The 27,990-nt window shown below is 40.7% G+C and overlaps 2 protein-coding genes across 2 annotated transcripts in view; both read left to right on the plus strand.

Moving 5' to 3' along the window:
- LOC128092807 (probable G-protein coupled receptor CG31760) overlaps positions 1–27,990 on the plus strand; it is a 315,033-nt gene that overhangs the window by 263,315 nt on the left and 23,728 nt on the right. The gene's annotated exons all lie outside the window — the stretch shown is intronic.
- Positions 54–27,987, plus strand: LOC120429761 (probable G-protein coupled receptor CG31760). Its single transcript, XM_052706964.1, has 8 exons — positions 54–157; positions 208–339; positions 2,213–2,377; positions 2,447–3,431; positions 4,543–4,751; positions 8,620–8,869; positions 9,073–9,344; positions 27,243–27,987. Exons 1-8 carry the CDS (start codon positions 54–56, stop codon positions 27,337–27,339), a joined length of 2,214 nt encoding a protein of 737 aa, XP_052562924.1. The 3' UTR covers positions 27,340–27,987.

The following is a 27,990-nucleotide window of genomic DNA, read 5'->3' on the forward strand; positions in this document are numbered from 1 at the left end:
GCCGAGCGCTCTCCAGGCGTACGACTTCCGATGAGTGCACGCAACACCGATCGATGTCCTATCGACAGCAGCGCGTCGTCGCGTTCCACGTGGCACACGTGTCCAGTGCCAACGTCCACACCAGCAGCGAATGTCCGATGTCGCCGACGAGTCGTTGGTGAGCCACCGATACGGTCCTGACCGGTGCTCTCGACTGCCTCCGCGCAGCTACTCCGAGGGTCGACACCCTGTCGTGGCCGACAACTGCTGCTTGCGGGTGAACCGGTGCTCCAGACCAGTTCGGATGGGTTGTGAAACCGTAGATCGTCGTCACGTCGTAGAACCGGAGAAAATGGTGGTGTTAGTGGGTTGCTAGACCTTGCCCCGGCCGGACATATACTTGTTCGTAATTAATTACCTGGGAAACCGTGTCCCTCGCTGGCAGTATACGCTCCAGGCCGACCCGAGATGATGGTGAAGCTCGACGATGACGATCCAGGTCCTCCAGAGTCGTGAAAACCGGCCAAATCCTGGCACGCGGTCCGCTTCCGACGCCGATCGATTTGGCGCGCAGCAGGAACAAAGCGCAAGTCCCGCGGTGATTGTCTCGCGCAGTTAATTGTCCCGCAACTCCAATGGCGCGACGCGTATTGTGCTGCACGGTGTATTGTTCGGCAGGCGCGAACCGTAGCGTGGTGTGGTTTGTCCTTCCCGTGGTCCTCAATCCTGGAACCGGAATCCTTGGTCCAGGATCCGGTTCGAAGGACCAGAATGAAGGGGTGATGCGAGTAGGCCTTCGACAGTGACACAGTCACTCCCACATCGACTCACCAGGTTGAAGACCACTTGCGCGTAGTGTGGTTTGTGCTACCGGGCGAAGGTGCTGAGCCAGCAGAGGTTGCTTTGCTGCTGCGGGGTCGTTGTACTCAGCCTGTAGTTCAGCGACCTCCTCTCAGGCGACAAATCCAAAAAAGCCGTATTTCGGCCAACATGCGGTGGCCAGCAAGCAGAGATGGCCTAGAAGCGCTATCCTTCCGACGAACAGTTAAAGCACGTAACACTTCACCAAACACACATTTATAACGCTTAAAATCTATATTTCACTTAAAACTAAACACATTAAAATCGTTCGCGCGCGGGTTCCTTGCAAACCGGTGTCCTTGCCGGTCCAGACACAACTGAACGATCAGAAGATCTGTAGGTCCTGGCAAACCTCCTCATCATGCGAAAACGGGTCGTGCGACGTCCTCTGCTACGATTCTCCAGAGAGGATCGTAGCAGAGAACCGCTCCCCCTAATCTCGATACAGCGGCACGATCCTCGCGATCCTCGGTGATGACCGTTGACCTCTCGCTTTCTCCCACAGCCGCCAGCTCGAGTCCAGCACGTTGGACGAGCTACGGCAATCATCTCCACGAGATGAGAGAGATCGGTCCAGGGTTGTAGTCGGAAGGGGTCCCGAGGTCATCACCGAACAAAATTATTTTTATTAGGTCCTTTTCGGTACTGGGACCTGGTTAGGACCGAGTCGGCTTTTGTAATTACTAGGATGTAACAAAAATGACTTTTTGGCGGGCATTCAGGGGTTTGTTCCGGTGGGCATACTGAGCCCAAATCCCAAATATGAGCTTGATTGGATGTAACAGGAGCTGGCGCTCCGCCCTTCAATTTTAAATGGGATTTAACCCGTAAAAAAATATTTTTTCATAAATTTCAATTTTTGAGGCATTTTGGTCACCAATGCGTTTACCAAAAACATCACTGGCGTGTAGGCCAGATCCTTGCGCATCTTTTGGTATATATAACGTTGAAGTTTGGAGCACCCTGGAGCTCGGTACAGACCTTCAAAGTTTGGCATTTTTTCGAAAAATTGGTCCCGGCAAAAAAGATATGCGTCGCAACTCGCGACGCCCGAGACGCCATTTGATCGTTCTGATGAATCCACGCGTCAAGTCCATTCCCTTGAACCAGGCTTTTCTTTGCACCTTAGGTCGTATGGAATACATCCATCGTCCCTGGGTGTCCTCGTTCCATTGATTTTGCAAATGGTGAACATTGAATGAATTAAAATGATTGATGGGATAGTCAGAAAAACATAATATCTCGAACTTTCATAAAAAAGTCACTACTTAGACTATTTTTCGTAGTTTGAATAAAACTTTCTAGAAAAGTTCCCATTAAACTCGTTGATTTTAAAACATCAAATAATGCTGCTTCTTTTCCTTGCTTCAAGGTTCGAGGACGAATCCTCCTCGCCGGGGCTGCGTTCACCCAAGTTCGCACCCTCACCACTAAACATATCGTACCGGGGCTGGTGGACGTACCCGTACTACTCCTGCACCCACAAGCGCTGGATCCTGTCGTACAGCGTCGCGATACCACCGATGGGAAGGCACGGGTAAGTTGTGAGGGCTCTTGGGCGTTTCGGTTGAATTGGGATTAAAGTAAGGGTTTTGGGTCGTTCCAGATTGCGTGGCTTCCTGAGCATCGACATCGACATCTCGGATCTGCAGGTCAACCAGTGTGACAACGCGAACAAGCTGGAAATCATGAGCTACAACTACCACCTTAGACAATACTATCCGTTCGTGCGGAACATCAAGCTCAGCGAGGAGAACGAGCAGCTGAACCAGATCGAGGCGTTCCACGGGTCGCACAAGTGTCACGTGCACAGCATGAGGTGCGTGTATCGGCCGGTCAGCGTTACGGCGGCGGCCATCAACATGAACTACAATCACTACAGCAACACGAGCAGCTTTACGAACGCCACCGGGGGAAGTGGCGCGGCCATGATCAGCAAGAGCCTTCGGATCATTCAGGGCTGGACGCGGGGAGCGTACGAGTGCAAGTGCCGGGACGGGTTCTACTCGTTGCCACATCCGCAGGGCTTCAACGGGAGCATAATGGAGGTGGCCTTCCAGGAGTACCGGGACAACATCAGTTCCTACTACATGGACGTGTTCGTGTGTGTCCGGTGTGCGCCGGGGTGTGCCACCTGTACGGGGCCGGAACCGTGCCTGGCCAGTTACAACTGGGTGTTCAGGACGACCCTGCTCACCTTTTCGGTGATGTGCGCGGGCTTCACCGTAGTTCTGGTGCTGTACATGTACCAGCATCGCAAGGTCAAGGTGTTCAAGGTGGCCAGTCCGATCTTCCTCACCATCACCCTGCTGGGTTGTGCCTTCATGTACCTGGAGATGGCGGCCATCTTCCCGATCCTGGACACGTACTCGTGCATCGCCACCAAGTGGACCCGCCACATGGGCTTCTGTGTGACCTACACGGCGCTGCTCATGAAGACCTGGCGCGTCTCGCTGACTTACCGCGTCAAGTCGGCCCACAAGGTCAAGCTGACCGACAAGCAGCTGCTCCAGTGGATGGTTCCGATTCTGCTCGTGATGCTCATCTATCTGGGCACGTGGACACTGTCCGCACCACCGACGGCCGAGAAGGTAAGTCCTCGCTCCAAATTACCATCCAAATTGAAACGCACCTTCATAAATATTAAATGACCATGTCCTTTGAACTGATTGTCACACCGGTGCCAATTCACATGCAGAGTGACCAACCCCGGGGGGGAAATTCTGACCAATTTCTGTTTTGGAGTTGTCAGTCCGAGTTTGGCCTGATTTTATTTGCTGTTCATTTTATGAGTGGGAAAGTTTTCTGTTTTTCATTTTTCATCCAAGTCGGCTTCGAGTCGAGTTGAATAAAGTGTTGGTTTGGTGGCGGCAACTGAAGCAACAGTTGCAAGTGTTGAATAAACTTTTGTTCGTTTATTCATATGTTGGAGGTCAGTGTGAAAAAGTTTCCAACACCGCATGCAATGGGAATAAGTTGAAAAATTAATTTGCGCTGTGCCACTCGGGCTCGGCTATTGTGTGAAATCTAGAACCGTAGTGCGGTTAGAAAGATGAATTATTTATGAGGTGAATGTATGTTTTATTTCATTACTCAAACAAAGGACAATCTCTGTATCAAAGTGTGGAGCATGATACTATAGTATAATCCGTTTTAAATTTTGCGTCTTTCGCGCTATCGCGAAAAATCTTTAGCCACTAGAGTTGTTAATGTTATCATCATTATGGAAACATTAATTAATTTCAAGTTTGTTACAAACTCATAGCCATTTATTCTGCTGTACAAACAAACAAACAGACATCGTTTGATCTTCACGCGTAATTAATTATGACACAGTGCGTCAAACATTGACGTGAATCTGTAAACAGTAACGCACAAATCGCTGAATCAATACTCCTGACAGCATCGCCCGTTGAATCCACACAGGAAATGAGCCACATTTCCGCTCGCTTCAAATATGGCAATTTACATTCAACAAACACACACTCCATAATTCCTCGAATCCTTGGAGCTTTTGTACAATGATTGCGTTTCGTGTTCAAACGATTTTGTGTAACTCAAACCCCTCACGGGGAAGCCTACAGGCCGGGGCTAATTAACTCCGACAGCGAACGTGGCCCATCAACGTTTGAAGTCCGCGCCGGGATTTTACGAATCTGATTGACCTCAACATTTTCAACCTCACCTCTCTCTGTTTTGCAGATCGTCGACCAGAACGGACTAATATTTAAACAATGCTCGTACAACTGGTGGGACCACAGTCTGGCCATCGGCGAGGTTCTGTTCCTGGCGTGGGGCATCCGCGTCTGCTACAACGTCCGCAACGCCGAATCCCTGTACAACGAGGCCCGGCTCATCTCGTACGCCATCTACAATATCGCGCTCGTTAACACCACCATGGTTGCGTTCCAGTGAGTACCCGTGGCCCCATGCCATTTTACTTCCAAATGCCATTTGTTTGCGGTTTCTGTGCGATCCAGGTGTGCAATTCTCTGGGATTTTGAAGATTCCTTTCGACTATTTTATCCGTATCTTGATTTTTCCAGGAACTTTGAACAAATGGTTATTCAGCAACCAAGGAAGTTGTCTTCTTATTCCAAAATTGACAAACTTACGAACCCAATCCTGCAACAATCTGATTGAATAAATAAGCAAATTTTGTTGTAAATCGCAAAGTAGACAGTACTTTAGGGGATGAAAAAACAATTATATCCATAGGTCCCGAAGTTCCCAAAATACTAAAATATCTGGACAAAAATCTTAGTGCAAAAGCTCTGGTTGATGTGCACCGTTAAGGGGTTTCATACATGTAGAAAATCACAAAGTTCCACATTACAGAAAATTTATTGAATCTAGTAAAAATATTATATCCCTCCTGAAAGTTTCATGAAGATATTACATGATAAAACTGAGTTAGAGACGATTTTGAGCTCAACATTTTGCCGTGCACAAAGCGGACTGTCAAACTTTCTGAGCGTTTTGCCTTCCTCACTGAGGTAAGGCTATAATCCTGCTCTAAAAATGAACTTTGAGTCAAAACGTCGTAGACCCACCTTCATGTATACATATCGACTCAGAAACGAAAACTGAACAAATGTCTGTGTGTATGTGTGTGTGTGTGTGTGTGTGTGTGTGTGTGTGTGTATGTGTGTGTGTATGTGTGTGTGTATGTATGTATGTGACCAACAAACTAGCTCATGTTTCTCGGCACTGGCTGAACCGATTTGACCCAAACCTGTTGCATTCGACTTGGTTTAGGGTCCCATAAATCGAGTTTTAAATAGATTAAAGTTTCAATAAGTGGTTCAAAAGTTATGTATAAAAATGTGTTTTCACATATATCCGGATCTCACTTAAATGGATGTAAACTATGTCCGGGTCCATCATCCGACCCATCGTTGGTTAGGTTAACAAAAGACCTTTCCAACGAATTCAAAACATTGAAGATCTGGCAACCCTGTTTCGAGATATGGTCACTCAAGTGACATTTATGCACTTTTTTGAAGCTGGATCTCATTTAAATGTATGTAAACTATGTCCAGATCCACCATCCGACCCATCGTTGGTTAGGTTATCAAAAAACCTTTCCAACGAGTTCAAAACCTTAATGATCTGGCAACCCTGTCTCGAGGTATGGCCACTTAAGTGATATTTATGTACTTTTTTATTGGGACCACGTGGACACTTTTTTGGATATCTTAACCCCCCCCCCCCCCCCGCTTGTGGACAATTGTCCATACAAAAAAAATCTTTTTTGTATGGATCGTGGACAATCGCCATACCCCCCTCCCCCCCTTAAAGTGTCCACGTGGTTTATGGATGGTCCCATTCCAGATCTAAAAAATAGATGAAATTTTTGTACAATTCCATCATATCAGCCATTGTTGGTAATAAGTGAGGAAGGCTCCAACCACATAGGTGGATTAAGTTAGTTTTTATGCAAAAAACACAAAAATATTTTAATCTTTTTTAAAATGAGTTTTTTGAGGCTTTTGTCATGCAAACAGGACCGGGTTAACGAGTTTTCACCAATTTTTTTAGCTAATTTGGTAAAGGCAGTGTTGGGATACCGTGGAATCCGTTTTATGAAACTGCTAACTTCGAATAGCTATATCTCGGCAATGCTACAACCAAATGTCTTCAAATTTGTTTTGATATTAGATGAAAATGTAAATTTAAATGCCCTGAAACAGATTTTAAATAAAATTAAGTGTGTGCTCACACCAACCCCTTAAATTAAATTCGTGATTATTTTTTGTGCCAATATCATCTAATGATCGAAATTTGTTTGATACATTACCAAGCTACGCATTTTTTTGTAAAATTAATTAAGTATCGATGGTAACTATACATTTTTTTCTACGCATAATTGTCCCATGTCATTTTTAAACGATTCTGACTTTTTATCATTTTTGAGTTTAGTTTTACGTATACTTTCCGAAAAATACATAAAATCTAGTACTTTGTTAAGAAAATCATTGAAAACAACACCAAGTCTGTTTGTCCCATCGTTGGACTTCTACGCATAATTGTCCCACATGAGTTTTACGAAGCCTTTTATATTGTTTACCTGTTTATCAGCAAGAAGATTACAAATAAGGGTGGTAAAATGTTAACCGGGGTGATAAGGGACTTATAGGGCGCATAGGGACCCACGAGACAATTATGCGTAGACACACAGAAATCGATCGAAAAATTTCAATTGCGTTTTTCTCAGTTGCCCTTTTTAAACATGGGACAATTATGCGTAGAACGGCAGTAAATTACTATTCAATTTTCAATTTGTGTTTTTATTAAAATTTAGCAGTTCTGTTCCAGGATGTTACATTAGCAATTCAGATTCTTTCAACTGAGATCAATTCATAAGCCTTTGCAGGAAGAGTACATATTTCTACGTTTAGATTTTGCTAGCTGAGTGCTCTTTTAGGGAAAATAAATTTTGAGAAAAAACCCTAGATCTATGGTAAATTACTATAAATTTCAGTTTTTTTAACAATATTTGAATCAAATGATTGCCATAATTGAAAAAAGAATTGTAGAAATTCGGATTTTTTTTCAAAATTTAAGAAAATTTTAGAAAAATTCCCAATCATTTGATACTTAAAATGTCAAAACTAAAATTTGAAATATTTTATTTTAGCACAGCTTTGCAATTTTTTTTTAGTATTTCCATAAAAGTACATATTTCTATCAAAATGTATTGAAAATTCCTGATCACCCACAACATTTTATTTACTTCACCTCAAATTTATATGAATTGTATTTAAAAATAGTAAACTTATTATAATAAACATTTCATTGCAATCTTTTTTTTTTCAAATGGAACATTGGCAGTACCTATATAAATGGTTAATTTGACATAAGAAATCTATTCAATTTGCTTACTTTTGACCTGAAATGTTTAAGAACACCGCGTTGAAACAAAAAAAATCATCGAAGATGTTTTCAAAGTACTATTGAAAAAAAATACTTAGAAAATAAAGTACGTGGACACTGTGTGACCCAGCCCGGTACTTGTTTTTAAAATTAAATTAAATTATGTTTTAAATTATGAGAAAAGTTTTATCGATTGAACAACCCGAGCAAACGGCAATAAAAAAAAATTCAAGCCGTTTCAATAACAAATACTGTTAAAATAACAGAAAATGTTATGGAATCTTCTTGAAAAATCCATTTGTGTTCAATAAAAGTTCATGTTATCATAACAAAATTTGTTATTGGTCTAATATTGACAGCCAAAACAACTTTGGAATAACATTTTTTGTTATGGAAGAATACCGCCAGTTGTTATTGGAATGATCGGATTAGTTTTTAAAATAACAAAAAATAATAACAAAGATTTGTTCGAAGAATAACTAAGAATGTTATTTGTCTGTTATCACAATAACAATCCAATAACAAAAAAAATCATAACGACGAATAACCAATCCTGATATAAATAACATAAAATGAGTTGTGATTTCTTTTTTTTTTTTTTAAATTCCTGATAGTTTTTTTTTTGCTGAATTTTGAGTACGTCAGTTTCCCAGAGTATTCCTCACGTGTGCTGATCAAACACGGAAACACGTGCACGCGTGGATTTCAACTGAATGTTTGTGGTTTCCTCGCGTGGTTGATTTGATTCGGTGCCACAGAGTTTGCTCATTTCGCAATCAGTTCCGAGGGTAATTAACATCGCGGTGGAAATCGCAAACAGTTTAAGGTCAACGTTGGATGTTTGAAGCTTAAACATTTGAATTCATTGCGAGAAATTAACTTTGTATCTTTTTTTCTCGGCAGTTTATTCTTCTTCCCCCAGGCCGGCCCCGACATCAAATATCTGCTGGGCTTCTTGCGAACCCAGCTCAGCACATCCGTCACGATAGCGCTGGTCTTTGGGCCGAAAGTGCTGCGAATTTTGCGCGGCCAAGGTGACCAGTGGGATCAGCGGGCCCGCAAGCGTGGCATTACGGCGTCCTTTTCGCTCAACGGCATCGGGCTGGTGCCGGAGGAAACCGCCGACCTGTACCAGGAAAACGAGGAACTGAAAGTAGGTCGAAGGATGGATTGAGAGGAGGTGAAAGACCATGCTGCTCCATTGAAGCATTGATTTGTTGAAGACTTTGAAGGAGACGCATGGTGTTGCACAATAAAAAAATCACAAAGGTTTGAAATAACACCTTGGTTTTCTTCTTTTCTTTTTCTTCCAACAACTCAAAATAACACAACCAACTCGCCGTGGTTCGCCCCAAGGAAGAGATTCAGAAACTCGCTGCTCAAATTGAATTCATGAAGATTGTTCACATGGAGATGAACAATCGCCACCTGAAGCCAAAGCCGGGCAGTTACTTCACGCTGAAGAGCCCCCTCGGCAAAAGTATTGGGGCTGGGGGGCTGCACTCGTCCCACCGGTACAAACACACGCCGAAGGAGGACTCGCTGAAGGAGAACAGCGGCGTCATCACCGAGGACGGACACAGCGGGGGCACCAACAGCTGCTACTCCGGGACGGCCAATTCGATTGGGTGAGTTTATTTTGTGTACTTTTCATAGTTCATCAGCGGGAAATGAGTTACTTTCCAAAACAAATGGCAGAAAATCCGGGAAATTTTATTAAACATCACTTTAAGCGGAAATGTGTCCACCCGTAATGTACTCACATCCCACGTGATAAGCCCGCCAATGACAAACACGTGTATGGTCCATTATTGGCGTTGACAGTTGTACAAACAAGGCGTACGGGTTAAAAGCTTCAATAAAATCCTTCCGTTATATCCACTTTATTACACCGATAAACAACCTCACGCACACGTGGACCACGGCACACAACTACACAAAAAAAAAACGAATTATTTTAGTCCAGTCAGCACAAGCACGAGGTTTCGTTTCCGATGCCGGTGGTAGAGAGTGAAATCCAGCATCAACTCCCTCGCGATACACCTTGACAGATGGCCGCTCATAAAGAGCTGCTAATGGTCGCAGGGAAGAAATACGAGCTTTTTTCACTCCCACGCGGTGAAAGAATTATTGCCCCTTTTCCATACATCATGAAAATTTTATCAAGAAAAATAGCCCAAAATATTCTTAGGACCTTGGAATCGCCCAGGTTCTGGTTTTGGAATAATGGATTTGAACATGTTTTCAAATGCTTTTGGTACATTTTTAATTTCACCACCAAAAAGTTAACAAAGGAGGTGGATTCTTTATCCTAAAATTATTTAAAACGTCTTTCAGCAAAAGAAGCCTGAATACCGCCTAGCATCCCTGTTTGTATGTGAGAGTATGCATTTGTGTTTGTGTGTGTGTGTGTGTGACTAAGTGAAAACGCTTGTGATTCTGACGGTTTCGTGTGACGTTGGCATCAGCTACGTTTACCACCCACTCTAATGGTATCGGGCTTCCGCTAGTCTCCATTTCGACAGGTATGGAATGAAATATTACGTTTTTTTTTGAGGCAAAAAATGTCATCAAAACACGTTTTTCACATTTGGATGTTCATTTCTCTACTTGATGGTTTTACTTTTTAAGATTGAAAACCTAAATTAAAAAAGAATCAATTTTCATTACAATACTACGTCCGTCCTTCTAGAGGTAAATTGAATATCCCAAAAACAAATTTCTGTATTTGTTACAAAATGAGTCAGTACCTTTTTTTCAAAACTGATACTGAGGTAATCTCTGATGCTTTTGGTAATTTTGCTTTTGGATACAGTTGCTTGAATCGTCTTGTATTGTCTTGTCTTTTTCTTCGTTTTTTTATATAAACTTCTTTACAAAGTAATTTTATCTCAGCAACCAGAGGTCCAATCTTCAATGTCTCTTAGACAATTTCATAGCAAATTTTCTTAACTTTTCAAAAAAAAATATTTTTAGAAATAGTCACTCTTGGTCACTATTTTTCGCAAATATTTCGCTAAGATCAAACTTTCGGTGGCTATATCTTGAAAACAGAACCTTTTATCAAAACATCTGTAATGTACTTTTCCATTGGAAATTCAATTTTACATAAACAAATTACGTCAGATTTGTTTTTGCATGAAATTTCGATTTTTTCCAAAAATCACTATTTTTTCAAAAATTCATAACTCGGCGGCAGATTTTTTGACCATGTTTCTCTATGGCTCAAAAGTTGTGGGTTTTTGTCCCCTAAAACATATCAAAAAATCTCGAAAATCAAAAAAATACGTATTTTGGGAAATTGAGTTTTTGTGAAGAAAAAGTTGATTAAAAAATCTGAAATTTTTTTTCTGTGTACCTATTTTTTCTCAATAGTCTTCAACAATACCTACCACTTTGCCGAAGACACCAAATTGATCAGAAAATTCATTCAAAAATTTCGTAGAGAGTTGCTCAAGTGCATTTTACACTAGTTCAACTGTTTTGCAAGCATACATTTTCAAAAAATGAAAGATTTGACGAAAACAAAAATTGTAGCGAAAAAAACTTAAGCATCGATATTTTTTCAAAAATTGAAAAGAACTTTTTGCAATTCCGTCGTGAAACTACTCACTTTTCCTGTCATTCTTGAACGACGAAACAGCCTACTTTTCTGTACCAAAAATAACAGAATCAAATAGCAACACTTTTCAAAATAAATGCTGAAAAGTTCTACTTTTCAGCACTCAAATGGGTGCTGAAAAGTTGAACTTTTCAGCACTTGTTTCGAAAAGTAACACTTTTCAACATTTTTTTTGATTTAAACGATTTATTGATAAAATACATGACCAATTTGACATAAAATTTCACTCAGTGTGTGTTTTTTGTAATTGCAAAAAATGTTGTATGGAACTCGTTGCAAAACTTGATTTTTTCAGCACTCTTCGTATTTATCCAACTCGGTGAATCTCGTTGGATAAATATACGACTCGTGCTGAAAAAATCCTCTTTTTGCAACTTGTTGCATAAACTACTATTAAATCAACTCAAACATGCTAAAAGTGATTCTAAACGCAAGGAAACGTATTTAAAATTCATTCCAGCTGATTGTACAGATTTCCATTGAAATGCTGATTTTTTTTATATTTTCCACCCTGATTTCTCGGACCAACTTTGAAGGAGGGAGAGAGGAGGGGGATGGAAACAAAAAATAAAAAGTAAATTTTTACCAGCCTTATAGCGATTTTACGAAAAAAAAACTAACTTAATCTACCTAAGTGGTTCATGCCTTTCTCACTTTTTACCAACAATAATATAAGTGTAATATTAGTGGTTTGGATACATATTCAGCTATTTTTTTTTTTTCGATCCATAAATATCATTTAATTGGTCATAACTCGAGACAGAGTTGCAAGATCTTCAAGGTTGTGGACTCGTTGGAAAGGTCTTTGATTACCTAACAGGCTGCAAATTATTGAAAAATATGTCTTTTTTGCATGTTCAAAAATTGATGGGGTGTACCACTAGGGTTTAATAAAAAAAAATCGATTTTCCAGCACAGTACTATGGGAATTTGTATGGAAAAAAATCATTTATTTTTATTTTTATAAAATTCACGTTTTACGCTGTACTAAAACCGGATTCAAATTCGGATGCTCTGGAAGGTGCTCTACAACTTTGCCGAAGAGAGTATGTTGCTAGCTTGCCCCTAAAAAAAGATACAGCGTGTTCAAAACTGGTCTAAAACGTGATTTTAGAGCAAAAAACAAGTTTAGACCAGTTTTGAGGTCGCTGTATTTTTTTTAGGAGCAAGCTAGCAACATACTTTCTTCGGGAAAGTTGTAGAGCAACTTTCAGAGCATATGAATCTAGTTTTAATGTAGCGTGAAACGTGAATTTTATAAAAATCACAATCCAAAAAAATTCCATACAAAATTAAGTTCCCTTAGAAATTTAAGTCGCTTTGAGCAAAGTGAGGACAATCGTTCCCAAACTTTGGGGAGTTGTTCAGGACCCCAAAAGGAACTGAAAAAGTGCTGTGCTCACAAAATTTGGACAACTTTGTTTTTTTTTCATACAACCTTTATTACACCCTAGTGTTCAACCCCTCCATCACGAGATATCAAAAAACGTCACGAGATATCTTGGATTCAGGGACAAAAGTTACCCCTTAGGACAAAATTTCTCGCAAACCGAAGAGAGGTCGGGGCAACTGCTGTATGAGTTGGTGGAGAATGACTCACATCGACGTCGTCGTGCTATCTTGTCGCACCCGCCATTTTGACGTTCCGAGAAAAACGCGTTTTAATGTTTGACCTTGAATATTCAAAAACGAGAGCACGCAATGTAAACAATAACAAACACGTTTTGTTTGGCTCACCATTCTGTGCATTGTCCCAAAGTTTGGTTGAATTTGGTTGCTGGAGTCCCGAGTTATAATTACAAATGTTTACGGTAGTCTAGCTTGTACGTGCGACAAACGCATCCTGACTTTCCTGGCCTGAAATCCCTTTGGCCTTTTGTCGCACTTACATCAATTTTCATGGAGTGACAAGATAGCACGACAAGATTGAAACTACTTTCATATGTAAAGTGACAAAAATGCACGGAGTTTTTTTCGGTTTTTGTTGAATATCTCAGGATTGAAATCGAATTTTGGGAATCTGTGAAGGTCAAAAGGTGAGGCATTGTGAGCTGCACAAAATGGCGTTCTTAACTCAATTTGGTCCAAAATGCACGTACGACAAGTAAGCACGATGGCGACGACATGAAAGTGCCGAGCTACCCCAACGTATTATGGTAAAATTAGACCAAATTTTCCCCATTCTGATAATTAAAAATGTAGACAATCTGGATCATTTGCTATCAGAAAAGTCTAAATTGGTCAATTCTATCAAAAGTTACAAAATTTTTAGGCAAAAAACAGTGTGAAAGTGACTACCCGAGCTTTAACAAACTCATTTGATCTGTTCCTAGTGAAAAAGTGTCTAAAAAATCTAAAATTATTGTCCGTTTTATTTTGACTTATTTTGACTGAGAAAACATGATGCAATTATAGTTATCTAACTTATTGAAACTTTAAAAAAATGATCAAAAATGCTTTGGACACCAAGCTTATTTTTATTGAAAGCCATTCCATACAATTTAAAAAATCTGAAACCTAAAAATCAAAAACTTTTTTTATGTTCAAAAAAATTCATATTAATCCGATTTTGGATTTTTGGATATTAAAACTAATACATCAAAAAATGAAGAAAATAAGATTTTTTTAGGTAACTCATATCATCCTTTCATGTTTGAGGTTTTTTGTTATTGAAAATTGTCAATTATTAAAAGATTAAAGATATTCAAGAGATACCCGAATTGCCTTAAACTCCTTTACAGGTTGAAAGTTGCGCGCAATTTTTTTTTATCATTTTGGCATGAAATTTGATTCGGAAAAATCTCGATCTCCTAAAAAACATCTAACTAAAACGAAAATCCAAAACAGCATTGGATAATTTAGATCGGCATATTGTGGGTGGCCACCTCAGGGAAATAAACACTGGGTAAATTTTCCACCAAGACGCCACCAATGAGCAAAGCAGAGAAAGAAAAATTAATAACAACGAGATCGCATTTGCTTTCCACCTGTCAGCCGGCGTGGCCACGTGGGAGTGAATGGGCCGGTGGTGGCCCGAGGGGGAAGTCCTGTCTCAACGGGATTGTTAATCGCCATTTTCGTCACGCTTTATTAACGCCCGGGCTACTGTGGACAGTGGGACTTTTGTGCGTTTCGGTGGTTTGTTTTCTTTTTTGTTTTGATAATTTGATAATTGTTGATGTTTTGAAATTGTTTTGGAGATTTTAGAATATTTTCTTTTTTTAACCATTAAACAATTTTTCCCAACTGTCCACCACTGGCAATGGTTATTATTTCATGTCGTGCTTCCGAGCAAACGGTGTACAATGTTCGTCCATCATCATCGTAAACCGTGAAATACCTGCCAGCTTTGCTGGAATGAAAAGTCGTCTTCGAGGAGCACGGGGTCGTCGGAGGAAATAAATTCCGACACAAAACCACTATCGCCGCCATGATGATGGAATGCCACCGCCCAACTTCCACCAGGTGAGACGCAGCAAGAGCATCAGACATTCCCCCGACGGCACTGCCAATAAAGACGTCGGTCGCGTGGGAGAAGAGCACAATGTTACTGGTTTATGGCGAGTGGCAGGTGGAAACAGAGTCAGGTTAGTTCCGGTGGAGCACGATCCGAACTCACAAACGATGTGCGATTTTCTGCTGATAGTGCAGCGGCAGCAACAATTTGCGGAAAAGTCGATCTTTTGATATTTATATGCAAATTTATGCTGTAGTTTTACGGTTGCTTTTACGAGCTTTTCCCCGTTGGTGTGCTCGAAGGAGCCCGGAAAACTTCTCCCTTTGAAAAGCAGTTTATTACGCTAGTTATTTTGTAGGGGTTTCTTTTTGCAGAAGTTATTGTTTCATCTATTTTTCTGGCTGGTTACGATGAGGAAGTTAATATCAATGGTTGAACTGGTGGCTTGACATTTCTATTGTAGTCGGTTGCTTATAGCCTGGTAGAGCCTATGAGTATAAGAACGGTTGATATTTGAATCATTCTCTGCCAACTCACACGCAATCGAAAAAAGTCCCCCAAACCCTCTTCGAGATTGTGGTCCTTGATTACGAAGCCGCGATATCTCGTGCCGGAAAGGCGGTATGACCTCTTTTCTTGTTTATTTGTTTATTGTAAAAAATATCATTTGACTACTTATGGTCTATATGATTCGGCTTATAAAAAAACTAGCGACGACACCGACACATATACATTAAAACTGACTAGAATACCAGAGTCGAGCACGTTGTTGAAACATGGAAGTGGAAATGTTAGGACGATAGAGTTGAGAAAAAACATTAAAACGACTACACATAAATCGAATCGGCTCATGTTGTCCATAATTGGTGTTGCGACGTGCGAGCTGCAGGTATGGACGTTGGCGGAGCGGCCTTTCGGGAGCGTAAACTTGGATCTGCGCTAGGATCCAGGGACTGTCGATTTCGCCAGCCAGCACTTTGGCAACGAACGATGCTTGTGAGATGTGCCGCCTTTTTTCAAGTGTGTCCAACCGCAGGATTCGGCAACGTTCCTCGTACGGACTCCAACCAGCAGGATTGTGCGCACGGCGAAGGGCAAGTCGAGTAAATTTTCTTTGGACTGATTCGATCTTGGCTGTCCAAGTGCTTTGGTATGGACACCAGACAACAGAGCAGAACTCGAGGATGGATCTTACCAGCGCGCAGTACAGGGAGCGCAGACATGCAACATCCCGGAAGTCCTCAGCGATCCTGAAGATGAATCCCAGCTGACGGTTGGCTCTGGACACGATGTCATGGCGATGGCTGGTGAAACTGAGTTTGCAGTCCAGAGTAACTCCAAGATCTCGTACTTGGGTCACCCGCGCCAGTGTGCTTCCCGCGATGGCGTAGTCAAAGATCACAGGCTTCAGTTTTCGATGGAAAGAGATGGCGTTGCATTTGTCAATGTCAGTCAATGTCGTCAGGAAGTTACGCAAGCACCACTCGTTGAAACGATCCAGCTGTCTCTGCAGAGTTGAACAGTCCAAAACGCTCCTTACAACTGTGAATATTTTCACGTCATCTGCGTAGAACAGCCGACATCCTCCGGCTAGCAGCAGTGCCAATTCATTGACGAACAGGATAAACAGTAGGGGCCCTAAGTTACTGCCTTGGGGAACGCCAGACAGACTGGTGAATATGTCCGATTCAGAGTTCCCAATCCTGACACGCATAACCCGGTCAGTGAGGTAGGACTTCAACCAGCGAATGAGATTAGCAGAAACTCCAAGTACTTCCAGTCGTTTCAGAAGAACTCCGTGGTCGACTCGATCGAAAGCAGCCTTGAGGTCTGTATACACAGCGTCGACTTGCGCTCCGGCATCCATTTCCTGAAGGCAATGAGACACGAATTGGGCCAGATTCGTGGCAACCGAACGTTTCGGAATAAATCCATGCTGGTCTGTGGAGATGTAGTGTTTACAGCTCTCAAACAGGACACTGTTTATGAGGATTTCAAAAACCTTGGAGCAGGCCGAGAGGGAGGTGATTCCACGATAGTTCTTGATGCTACTTTTGGCACCCTTTTTGTGGACTGGAAACATAAAAGAGCGTTTCCACTTAGCCGGGAAGGTACTTTGACATAAAGAAAGGTTGAAGAGGATAGAAAGAGGCAATAGGAGAACATCTGAACAACGTTTGATGACAGAGGAAGGAATGCCGTCGGGGCCGGCCGAGTAGGACAGTTTGAGTTTGTCAATAGCGGCAGTAACTTGGCCATTCCCAACCTCCGTAAAGGAACATTCGAATGCGTTGGCTGGAGTATTCCGTGTTGCCGCCATGATTTCCGCCTCCGAAGCAGGTCTAGAGTTGAACGCGTCCTTAAAGTGGGCTGCAAAAAGCGCGCATTTTTCCTCGGGAGTAGTAGCAGCAACATCGTTCAGGTACAACGTAGGTGGCAGGCCGTCCGTTTTTCTTTTCGAGTTTACAAACGACCAGAAATTTTTCGGATTTTTCCGGAGATCGTGCTGCGTCCTAATAACATATCGCCTGTACAGAGTACGGTTGCACCCTCTGTAACGTTTGCTAGCGAGCTTGAATCTGGTCTGGAAGAAGGGTGAACGATGATTGCAGAAATCTTGGAGAGCCGCGGCTTTGAGCTGCTTGAGTCTTCGTAAAGTGGCGTTAGACCAAGGTGGCTTCTGAGAAGGCCTTCGCCGGGGAACGTGTACAGCAAAAATGTTGTTCAAAACAGTTTGAAAAGAATCAACGGCGGCATCGATGCTCGAAGAAGTCTCCAAAAAACTCCAGTCGACATAGCTCAGCTCCTCTTTGATCGCTGCATAGTTGGCTTTCCGGAAGTTGAAGGGTTGCTGGATTGCGGATGGTGGTTCGGTTGTAACTGTAGGTGCGGGAACATCGACGACCATTTCCAGTGCAGGATGGGTGATGTCGAGTGGTACCAGCGGTTCAACAGCTTCAAAGACAGCGCATTTGGGAAGCACAACGTCGTTCACCAGGACAAGGTCGAGACAGTTGTTGTAGACGTTGATACAGGAGTTGAGCTGAGTAAGCCCGTGCAGGTTAAAACCATCGATTAGGTAACTGCTGGCAAGTGGCATACTGGACAGCACCGGGTCGATCTCAAGTCCACCTTCTTCCGAGGGAATCCATTTTAGGCCAGGTTGATTGTAGTCGCCGAATTGAATGAACGAATCGTTCAGATCAAGGCTGGAAATGACACTGCCAATTGAGTCTAAGTGGGACTTAATTAGGTCAATGTTGCGATTCATTCCCGGGGGAAAATAGAACACGCCTATGCAAACGCGTTGTGAAGCGCCTACGGATAACCTAACCCAGAGTTGCTCCAAAGTGTCGCAGACAGGAGTAGGGTCTGAGACACAGTCCAGACGAGATGCAACAGCTATCAGAACACCTCCTCCGCTCCGCTTAACACTGTTCCGCTCATTTCTGTCGTTCCTGAATGCACGGTAATTCAAACCGAACAGCTGAGGGGACAGAATCTCGGCGGCCAGCCAAGTTTCAGTCAGGACAATGACGTCATAATCGCACTCAGTGATGGCGAGGAAAAAGGCATCGACTTTCGTTCGGAGACCTCGAACATTCTGGTAGTAGATACGCAGTTTGCTGGAAGGCGAGGGGCCATCAGATGTGCAATGGGGAAAGCTTGGATGGTACTTGCCAGGGCCGTTGAAAATATTTTTTGAAGTTTATGTCCCTCAACTCTGGCCACACGAGGGAGGGGAATATAAAAACATATAAGAATTGAATTTACAAGCCATAGTATTGACATTTGAATGAGAAGAGTGTTTAGAAATGCATGTTACACCTGAGCAGATCTCTACGAAATCGGTCTTTTTTCTTCAATTTTAAATTTTGTATTTTTTAATCCGGCTGAAACTTTTTTGGTGCCTTCGGTATGCCCAAACAAGCCATTTTGCATCATTAGTTTGTCCTAACATTTCAGAAGGGCATAATTTTGAATGTTTGGTCCTTTTGAAATGTCAGTCTTGATTTAAAAAAGTTGAAAATATTGTTTTCGAAAAGATCAGGAAAACAGGAAAGTTGATGTTTTCCAAGTCTCACCCAAACAACCCACCATTTTCTAACGTCGATATCTCAGCAACTAATGGTTCGATTTACTATGGGACCATCCATAAACCACGTGGACACTTTTTTGGGAATCTCTTACCCCCCCTCGTGGACAATTGACCATACAAAAAAAAACTTTTTTGTATGGATCGTGGACAATCGCCATACCCCCCCCCCCCCCCTAAAGTGTCCACGTGGTTTATGGATGGTCCCTATGTCAAAATATGAAAAATTCGTGATTTTTTTTGATCTTTTCGAAAACAATATTTTCATTTTTTAAAATCAAGACTAACACTTCAAAAGGACCAAACATTCAAAATTATTCCCTTTCATAATGTTAGGACAAACTAATGTTGTAAAATGGCTCCTTTGGGCATACCGAAGGCACCAAAAAAGTTTCAGCCAGATTAAAAAATGGGTAATTCTCTACCAACTCACACGAAATCGGAAAAAGTTGCCCCGACCCGCGGGGGGGGGGGGGGTCATTTTTCTGGTTTTTTACTAAGAACCGTTTTTTAGTGATTTGTAGCTCGCAACCCTGACGAGATAGAAATTTGGTGTCAAAGGGACTTTTATGTACAATTAAACGCCCGATTTGATGGCCTACTCAAAATTTCGAAAAAACGTATTTTTCATCAAAACAAGTTAAAAAATAGTTTTAAAATTGCTGCCATTTCCCGTTACTCAACTGTCAAAAATCGTGAGACATTTCATTTTATGGGAAATTTAATGCACTTTTCAAATCTGAAATAACCCAGAAGGGTATTTTTTTCATTTAAAACAACATTTTTGATTACATTTTAGAGTGTAACAATGTTCTACAATGTTGTAGAGCAGACAAAACAAAAACATTTAATATATAGACATAAGAGGTTTGCATGTATTCTTCACGAGTTATCAGAATTTTACAAAAAAGTTTTTTGAAAAAGTTATGATTTTGACCATTTTTGACCAGTTATTCGAATTTTTAACCCCTAAAACTACATCGTGTGCTTTTGAAAGTTTTTTTTTTTGGAACGTTCAGCTAATTTTGCATAAGAATGACTCCTTGCAAGATTGTTGTGGCTTGTGCACTGCTTGTATGTGGGGATTTTTCGAAAATAAAAAAAAACGGATACACACACGCATCACGGAAATATTTTTTTTTTAAATCTGATTCTCGCAACGCACGAGCCTCAACAATCGTCCAAGGGGTCATTCTTGTGCAAAATTAGCTGAACTTTCTGAAAAAATACTTTCAAAAGAACACGATTGAATTTTAAAGTAAAAAAAAGTAAATCTTTCCCAGTTCCTGAGGGGAACACCCTTGAAGAGTATCGGGGCCGGCATTTACAAAGCGGATTCAGTGGCAGTTTCATTCTCAACTTAATGTTAACATGTTAAGGTTAATGTTAACATTCCATAGGTCGCCTCCCTAAGGTGTCGTGATAAGGTCCAGTTTGTGACGATACCCAAGCAGCATCGCGCAACATACTAAAAACGTCTAAGTCCAATTAAGTTGCAACAAGGGAGCAACAATGTTTCAATTTGCGAAAATGTAACATCGAAACATAGCTCTACATGAAATAGTTACCATAATCTGCTGGAGCAACTATTTGATTTTGTTTATTTAAGCAACGTTTCGGTGACATTATTGTACCTATGTTGAAACAAAGCAAAAACATTCTTCATGTTGAGCGACGAATGTTGTGAATTAGTTGCAGCAATGTTTCCTTGATAAAGCTTATTGTAAATATCGTTTGCCATGACATGAACAAAACTTCAGTGAAAAAAAGCATTTTGATGCAGTTAGACCTTTTGCTGCACGCATCGAAACAAATAAAAACAAACCGCTATGGAAATAAATGCTGGACGGAATGGGACAAACTGAATAGTATCAAAAATTCCGTCCAAACGGAATTACAGTAAGAAGTATTGGAACATGAAGAACTTCCAACTAGATTTTTCCACACTGTTATCGCCCGTAACCGAGAATAAGATAAATTGGCCAATATCGTTTTCACTATTTATAAAATAATTCAACTTATTATGATGAGGAGGATTTCCCAGATCAGTCAAAATCTAATCCGTGTGATTTTCAGGATTGGAGGTCATCGGCAGTTGGATACACAAACGGGAAGCGTGCTTAGGTGTCCCGAGCCGCCTACCCGTAGCCACTGAGCTTCCCGCCGGTGCACAGCTTTGCCCATCAGATCCAGACGAGACTCTTTCCCGGTTCCGACCTGGGCACCAGAAGATGGTCCACCACCAGACACAACATCCTCCGTGGGTGCGGGAGAGCCGAAACCAGCGTCGGGCTGATGGTACCCGCGCCCGGTTCCTCGCTCTTTTTGCTTTTTTACAAGGAGGAGGGGAACCACCCACCATAAGGAGCGGCCGTGGCTGACTGGTTACGGTGTTCGCTTTGTAAGCGAATGGTTCTGGGTTCGATTCCCATCTGCTCCCAACGAGAAAGTTAAGTACACAGAATTTGAAATGATAAATATGAACGAAAAATCAAAGTCGCTCGAGGCGGGGTTCGATCCCCCGTCCTTTGGGTTGGTAAGCAAAAATGCTAACCACTAGGCCATGACGACTTGGTAAGCTTGGACTGGAATTAGGAATACTGTTACAGAGAGCGAGTTGTGGCGCTATAACCACGGCAAATAGTGTCCAGGGCATTCGTGGAAATACAATGTCCCATCCCAGAGGGTCCCGGAGTACCAAATCTTCTTAGCATGGTGCTCTCCCAACGAATACAAATCTCGGAGCGTATGGTGGTGTGTCCCCACGCTTCTTCCTCCCCTGTCGATTCAGAATTGTGCTGTTGTTCGAACACTCAGTGCTCAAACTCAACCCAATTACGAGTCATCTCTGCGATACGGCTTTACGCAGTAGGCCTGGCCGCTTTAACGCTTGTGATGTTTCAATGCATTCCGATGCAATGGCGCACTACAAATGTTAATAAATGACAAGAAGAGTGCTAGGCGTCATCTAACCTAAGGCACTCTCCAGGATCCCTTCGAAAGATTGGCTGCGCTAGGGTCTGATTAGATTAGATTAGAGGAGGAGGGGAACCACCCACCATGAACCATCCGCCATCCAGAAGTTTTATTCTTAGATGCATAAAACACACCTAATACACACAGTTCTTTTCAAGGACTCGTTAAATATTGTTCACACTCGCCAAAATAGTCATCAATTACGAGAACATTTTTTCGTTTGACAGTTCTCTAGACAAAGAAAATGTTTGCAAATGTTATGTTTCCATTATGTTACCATGACGTTACACAAATTGGGGTGTTCGATATGTATGTTCAACTTAATTGCTACATATTTGAAACGTTGCTGCAACAGAAGTGAAATGTGGCAATTTTCTCAAGGAAAGATAAGCAGGGACGTACTAAGGGTGAATGATTTAGGAAGCTTATCACATTTAATCAATTTATTATTTTTTAATAGGTTTTGTCCTTCATTCTTAATAATGATTATCGGTGGGAACAAAGGAGGATTCGCAAAACATAAAATTTTAGTTTCAAAGAACATATCCAAAATTGCGAATATCTAATAACACGATTCGGAGATATGATTTTTTGAACATAAAAACTGGGTTATTCGACGCGCCGCGCGCAAAAATTGGAAAATGACGAAAACGGGTAAAAATCAACACTTTTCACTAAAAAGGTTTCGTATTTCAATAACGAAAATTTTGGTACCCAAAAAAGTATAGGCGTTTTAAAAAAATGTGGTTTTGCCTTTTTCGGATAGGAGCACCCTAATCGCCAAACAAATAATACGGGTCTAATTATTTGGGCCAAAGAACCCTCACTAAAAATGTAAGCCAAATCGGAGCTTTTTGATTTGGATACTTCCTGTTTGACGTGGAATGGCTGTATATATAAGTTCCTGGCAACAATATCTACGGAACATTTACTAGATAGAAGTTGACCAAATTGGGCACTATTTTGATGACACTCAGTAAACTTCTCTCCATACAGTCAATTTTCGAGTAGAAATGTGAGTTGTAGTGCAAATGGTTTTGGTATGCCAATAAACCTCGTTTATGTTGCTATGTGAGCAGTTCTCTACGAAATCGATCTTTTTTTTAATTTTAATTTTTGTATTTTTAAATCCGGCTGAAACATTTTTGGTGCCTTCTGTATGCCCAAAGAAGCCATTTTGCATCATTCGTTTCGTTTTAAATTTCTATACAAATACAGCTGTCCATACAAAAATGATATATGATAACTCAAGAATCTGTATCTTTTGAAGGATTTTTTTGATCGATTTGTTGTCTTCGGCAAAATTGTAGGTATGGATAAGAACTACACTGAAAAAAATGATACACGGTAAATTTTTTTTGTTGATTTTTAATTTAACTTTTTGTCACTAAAACTTGATTTGCAAAAAAACACTATTTTTATTTTTTTTAATTTTTTGATATGTTTTAGGGGACATCAAATGCCAACTTTTCAGAAATTTTCAGGTTGTGCAAAAAATCTTTGACCGAGTTATGAATTTTTGAATCAATACTGATTTTTTTTCAAAAAATCGAAATATTGGTCACACAAAATTTTCAACTTCATTTTTTGATGTAAAATCAAATTTGCAATCAAAAAGTACTCTAATGATATTTTCATAAAGTACACCGTTTCAAAATATAGCCATTTTTAGGTAACTTTTTAAAAAAGTCGTGGTTTTCCATTTTTTTAAATTACTTTTTGATGAAAAAAAATGAAGTTAAATTTTTTACCGTGTATCATTTTTTTCAGTGTAGTCCTTATCCATACCTACAACTTTGCCGATAAAAATCCTTCAAATGATACAGATTTTTGAATTTTCATACATCATTTTTGTATGGACAGCTGCCAAATTTGTATAGAAATTTATATGGAAAAACTAATGATGCAAAATGGCTTTTTTGGGCATACAGAAGGCACCAAAAAAGTTTCAGCCGGATTAAAAAATACAAAAAAAAAAACGAATGACCGAAATCTGAGAGAATTGCTCATGTCAAGAATATTTAATCAATAATCACCGTAGCTTTATTGACTAAAAATCTATTATAATTATTTACAAACATGAAAATATTTAGACGACTTGAAATTTCTGACTTTTGTTAAGAGCAAAATTAATTTAATGGAATGCAAATATGAATTTTGTCTTGATTCCCAATGCAAACTAATAATTGAAAATTATTCAAACAATAGTTTTCATACAGCTTATTTTATAAAAGATATAAAAGCGTCATGATGGTAGATTGGAAAAAAATATTTTATCAATCAATTTTTAGCTATTTTAACCCATTTTGTATAATTTATTGATACAAAATTGACATTTTGCGTAGCTAGTACTAAAGCTCAGATAATTTTCAGATATATTAGCCAGTTTTGAAAATTTGTATACAAAAATTGCTCCAAAAAAGATAGCAAATTTAAAAAAGATTGAGGGCGCATGAAAAAATCATGAGCAGAATGCAATTTTACTCGGTAAACTTGAAATGGCCAAAGACATAAACCTTCTATACATTGAAGAAAACCAATTTTGTTTGTTGTCGACGAAAACTGCGACAGGTTTATTTTTCCAGACTTATCCATTTTTGTTTTGTAGCGAAACCAAAACGGAAACATATTTAATAAGAGATTAATTAGAAATTTGTTGCGCTTGAAATCATTTCGGCTGCACGTTTGATTTCAAGCAACCAAAAATTTCGCCGTAATGGTGACATATTTGCAACATATTTGTTACATTATTGCAACACCATCAATTTCTCCTACAAAACTTATCATCGCATAGGAAACATTGCCGCAACACGTTCACAACTATTTGGCTATTGTTGCCAATCGCGTCGTTGTCGTGCGCTTTTTTTGTCACCAGGAGTGTTGCGTACATGTTGCCACAGCTATTTTGGATTGTTTTGAATTAGTTGCAAATAAGGCTTGGCAACAATTAATGCTGCTTGGGTACACTACCTTCCCTTTACTAAGCAATCGATTCCATAAGGGAAAAGATCACCAGTTGTGTTGGTCCGAGCCGGGATTTGAACCCCGATCTACCGCTTACGAGGCGGAAGCGTTACCACTGGGCTACGTGGCTCGGTCTTTAGGGGTTAAAAATTCGAAAAATTGGTCATAAATGGTCAAATTATAACTTTTCCAAAAACATTTTTTGTAAAATTCTGATAACTCATGAAATGCAAACCCCTTATGTCTATATATAAAAATTTTTGTAATTGTCTGCTCTACAACATTTTCGCACTCTAAAATGTAACCCTGCAAAGTAAGAAAAAACACGGAATATTAAAATAAAAATTTTGTTCTAAATGAAAAAATGACCCTTCTGGGTTTATTTTAGATTCGAAAAATGCATTAAATTTCCCATAAAATGACATGTCTCACGATTTTTAACAGTTGAGTAACGGGAAATGGCAGGGATTTTAAAACTATTTTTAACTTTTTTTATGAAAAATACGTTTTTTTCAGAATTTTGAGTACGCCATCAAATCGAGCGTCTAATTTTACATAAAAGTCCCTTTGACACCAAATTTCTATCTCGTCACGGTTGCGAGCTACAAATCACTGAAAAATGTGTCTTAGTAAAAAATCAGAAAAATGAAAGGGGTCGTATCGCTCCACTGTCACGAAATATCGAAAAATGGACCTCGGATTCGAGATCAGGGACCAAAATTAACCCTTAGGGCAAAGTTTTACGCAAATCGAAGAGGGGTCGAGGCAACTGCTGTGTGAGTTGGCGGAGAATGACCCAAATACAAAAAAAAAATCGAAAAACCGAAATCTGAGAGATCTGCTCATCTGCCTATTTCTTTTGAAATCATTTGTTTTCATAATATCTAAGTATCGACGATTTTTTTTGCCGAGAAAAAACTTTTTGCAGTTTGGAATTTCACAAAAAAAAAACAAAATTGTGTTGATCGATCCCAGATATGTTAAATATCATTTTAAACGTAAAAAAATGCATTTCAAATTATTTTCAGTTCATTAGACTTATAGTTTCTAGTATCAAAAGATTTGAAAATTCGTTTGCATTTTCGCTGTTTTAGAGTTTATGGAATTGAATACTCATATGTTCACAAAAAGCACTGTATTTTTTTTAAAAATCACGCTGTGAAAATTTTAGAATTTTTGAAAAGTATGATATTTTGTAAAAAATAGACTTTTTATCATAAAAACACTCATATCCGTCTTTCACAAATATCATTCACGAGTGATATATAGAACAAATTTTGATATATATTTTGGTAAAAATTTCTTGATTGCTGGAATTAGTCTACAATTTCATTGAAAAAAAAAAATAATTTATGTTTCACCAAAGCTTTATTCGCAGCTGAGTTAATACTTTTTAGAGGTATATCCTTTTTAAAGATTGTTTCTGTAATGTCTCTGTTGCAATAGCCTGCTCTGTCCCGCTTTGACCAAGTAACTCTCGTCAGTTACAAAAACGCGTTTTAGTGTTTGTCACCAAATCTCCATCAAGGCAACTTCCCGTAAGAATGGCATATTAGCCGTTTGGTTTTTCGCATCGGTAGCCAAATCTAAACATTATTTTAGTGAAATTCAAGTTTCAGAAGTACGAGTTACCTGGTGCTAGTAACTCGTTTTTGCCAAAAGTGGATATTAGCCCATCTGGATGTTTATTTGACACACCCAAACATAACCTTTTAACACGCCTTATCCAATAATATAAAAGCATAGCTTCATCAATATCCGGGAACCGTGGTGTAGGGATAAGCGTGGATTCCTCTCACCCAGTCGGCTTGGGTTCGATCCCAGACGGTCCCGGTGGCATTTTTCGAGACGAATTTCCGTCGGATGGGGAAGTAAATGTTGGCCCCGGTCTAACCTAGAGGGTTAGGTCGTTAGCTCAATCCAGGTGTAGGAGTCGTCTCCCTGGGTTGGACTAACAATCAAAGGTCGTCAGTTCGAATCCCGGGGTAGATGGAAGCTTATGTGTAAAAAGAGATTTGCAATTGCCTCAACAATCAAGCCTTCGGACACCAAGTAGGAATCTCGCAATCGAGAACGCCAAGGCAATGCTGTAGAGCGAATAATATGATTTTTTTTGCTTCATCAATAATCATCGCACAACCAATTATTCCACCAAAGACACACCCTTTGATGCACACAAATACATAAAAACCCAATAATGAAGCTATTGATGTCCGTTCGCTCACCCACACGTTACCATGGTCAGTGAAGGGACATCCCTATAATAAGATATCCTTGGCAATTAATCTTGATTTCCCGGAACTCACTCCCCACCAACTAACCCAATGTTGTTGTTGTCGTTCTTTTTTTCCATGTCTGTCCCGTCGTCGCCACCACCATCCCTGTGTTGTGTTGTGTTGTCATGCCTCCAGCTTCCCATCAACAACTACAACAACGCACATCGGTCAGCAGCAGCAGCAAACGCTCCAGCAAGTCCCGCCACAATCCAACGGAACCGAAAGGGTATGACATGGCTACCGAGGTGGATCACCAGCAACAGCAACTGCATCGCCATCAGCATCCGTCGTAGTTGTCTTCGAAACCCCTCCCGCAACCCCACCCCAGCGTGGCCACTGGCCGTCCCCATCCCCGTCAACGACCCCCACGTGTACGACCACCGACAGTAGCAACCGCAACGATGGCGTCAACATGAATTACAGTCTCGGAAGGAAGAAGCAAAAGGTCGACGAGCAGCAGCAGCATTACAGCAACAACAACAACAACCACTCTAAACTGTCAACAACAGTAACAACATCGTCAACGGACAGAACCAACAACAACAACAACAACTTAAACGACGACGAGTTACGGGAACCGGGACAGCAGCAACAGATTGAAATCGTCCCGTCAACGACGGTGACGTCTTCTTCGTCACGCTCGGCGGACCAGCACCAGGAACCACAGGAACAGCGCTACAATCGGATAAATAATAACCATGTAATTGCTGGTGTTGGCGCTGGTCCGGTGGAATGTCCCCGTGGAGAAACAGTCGAATCTGTTGCTTGCGGTGATGAATGTGATGCAGCAACAGCAACAGTAATAGACGTGAGCATAAGTGGTGGTCCTTGCCCAAGTCCGGCGGAAGTTCCTACCCCTACCAATGACGGTGGCCATGAATCA

The sequence above is a fragment of the Culex pipiens genome, chromosome 2, assembly GCF_016801865.2.
Source record: "Culex pipiens pallens isolate TS chromosome 2, TS_CPP_V2, whole genome shotgun sequence".
In the NCBI taxonomy this organism is placed as follows: Eukaryota; Metazoa; Arthropoda; class Insecta; order Diptera; family Culicidae; genus Culex; species Culex pipiens.

Coding starts and splice junctions, on each gene's coding strand:
- LOC120429761 (XM_052706964.1), top strand. CDS start 54: ATGTCCTATCGACAGCAGCGCGTCGTCGCGTTCCACGTGGCACACGTG. Junction 4,752..8,619: donor ACCACCATGGTTGCGTTCCA/GTGAGTACCCGT, acceptor TTTTCTCGGCAG/TTTATTCTTCTTCCCCCAGG. Junction 9,345..27,242: donor GGGACGGCCAATTCGATTGG/GTGAGTTTATTT, acceptor TCATGCCTCCAG/CTTCCCATCAACAACTACAA.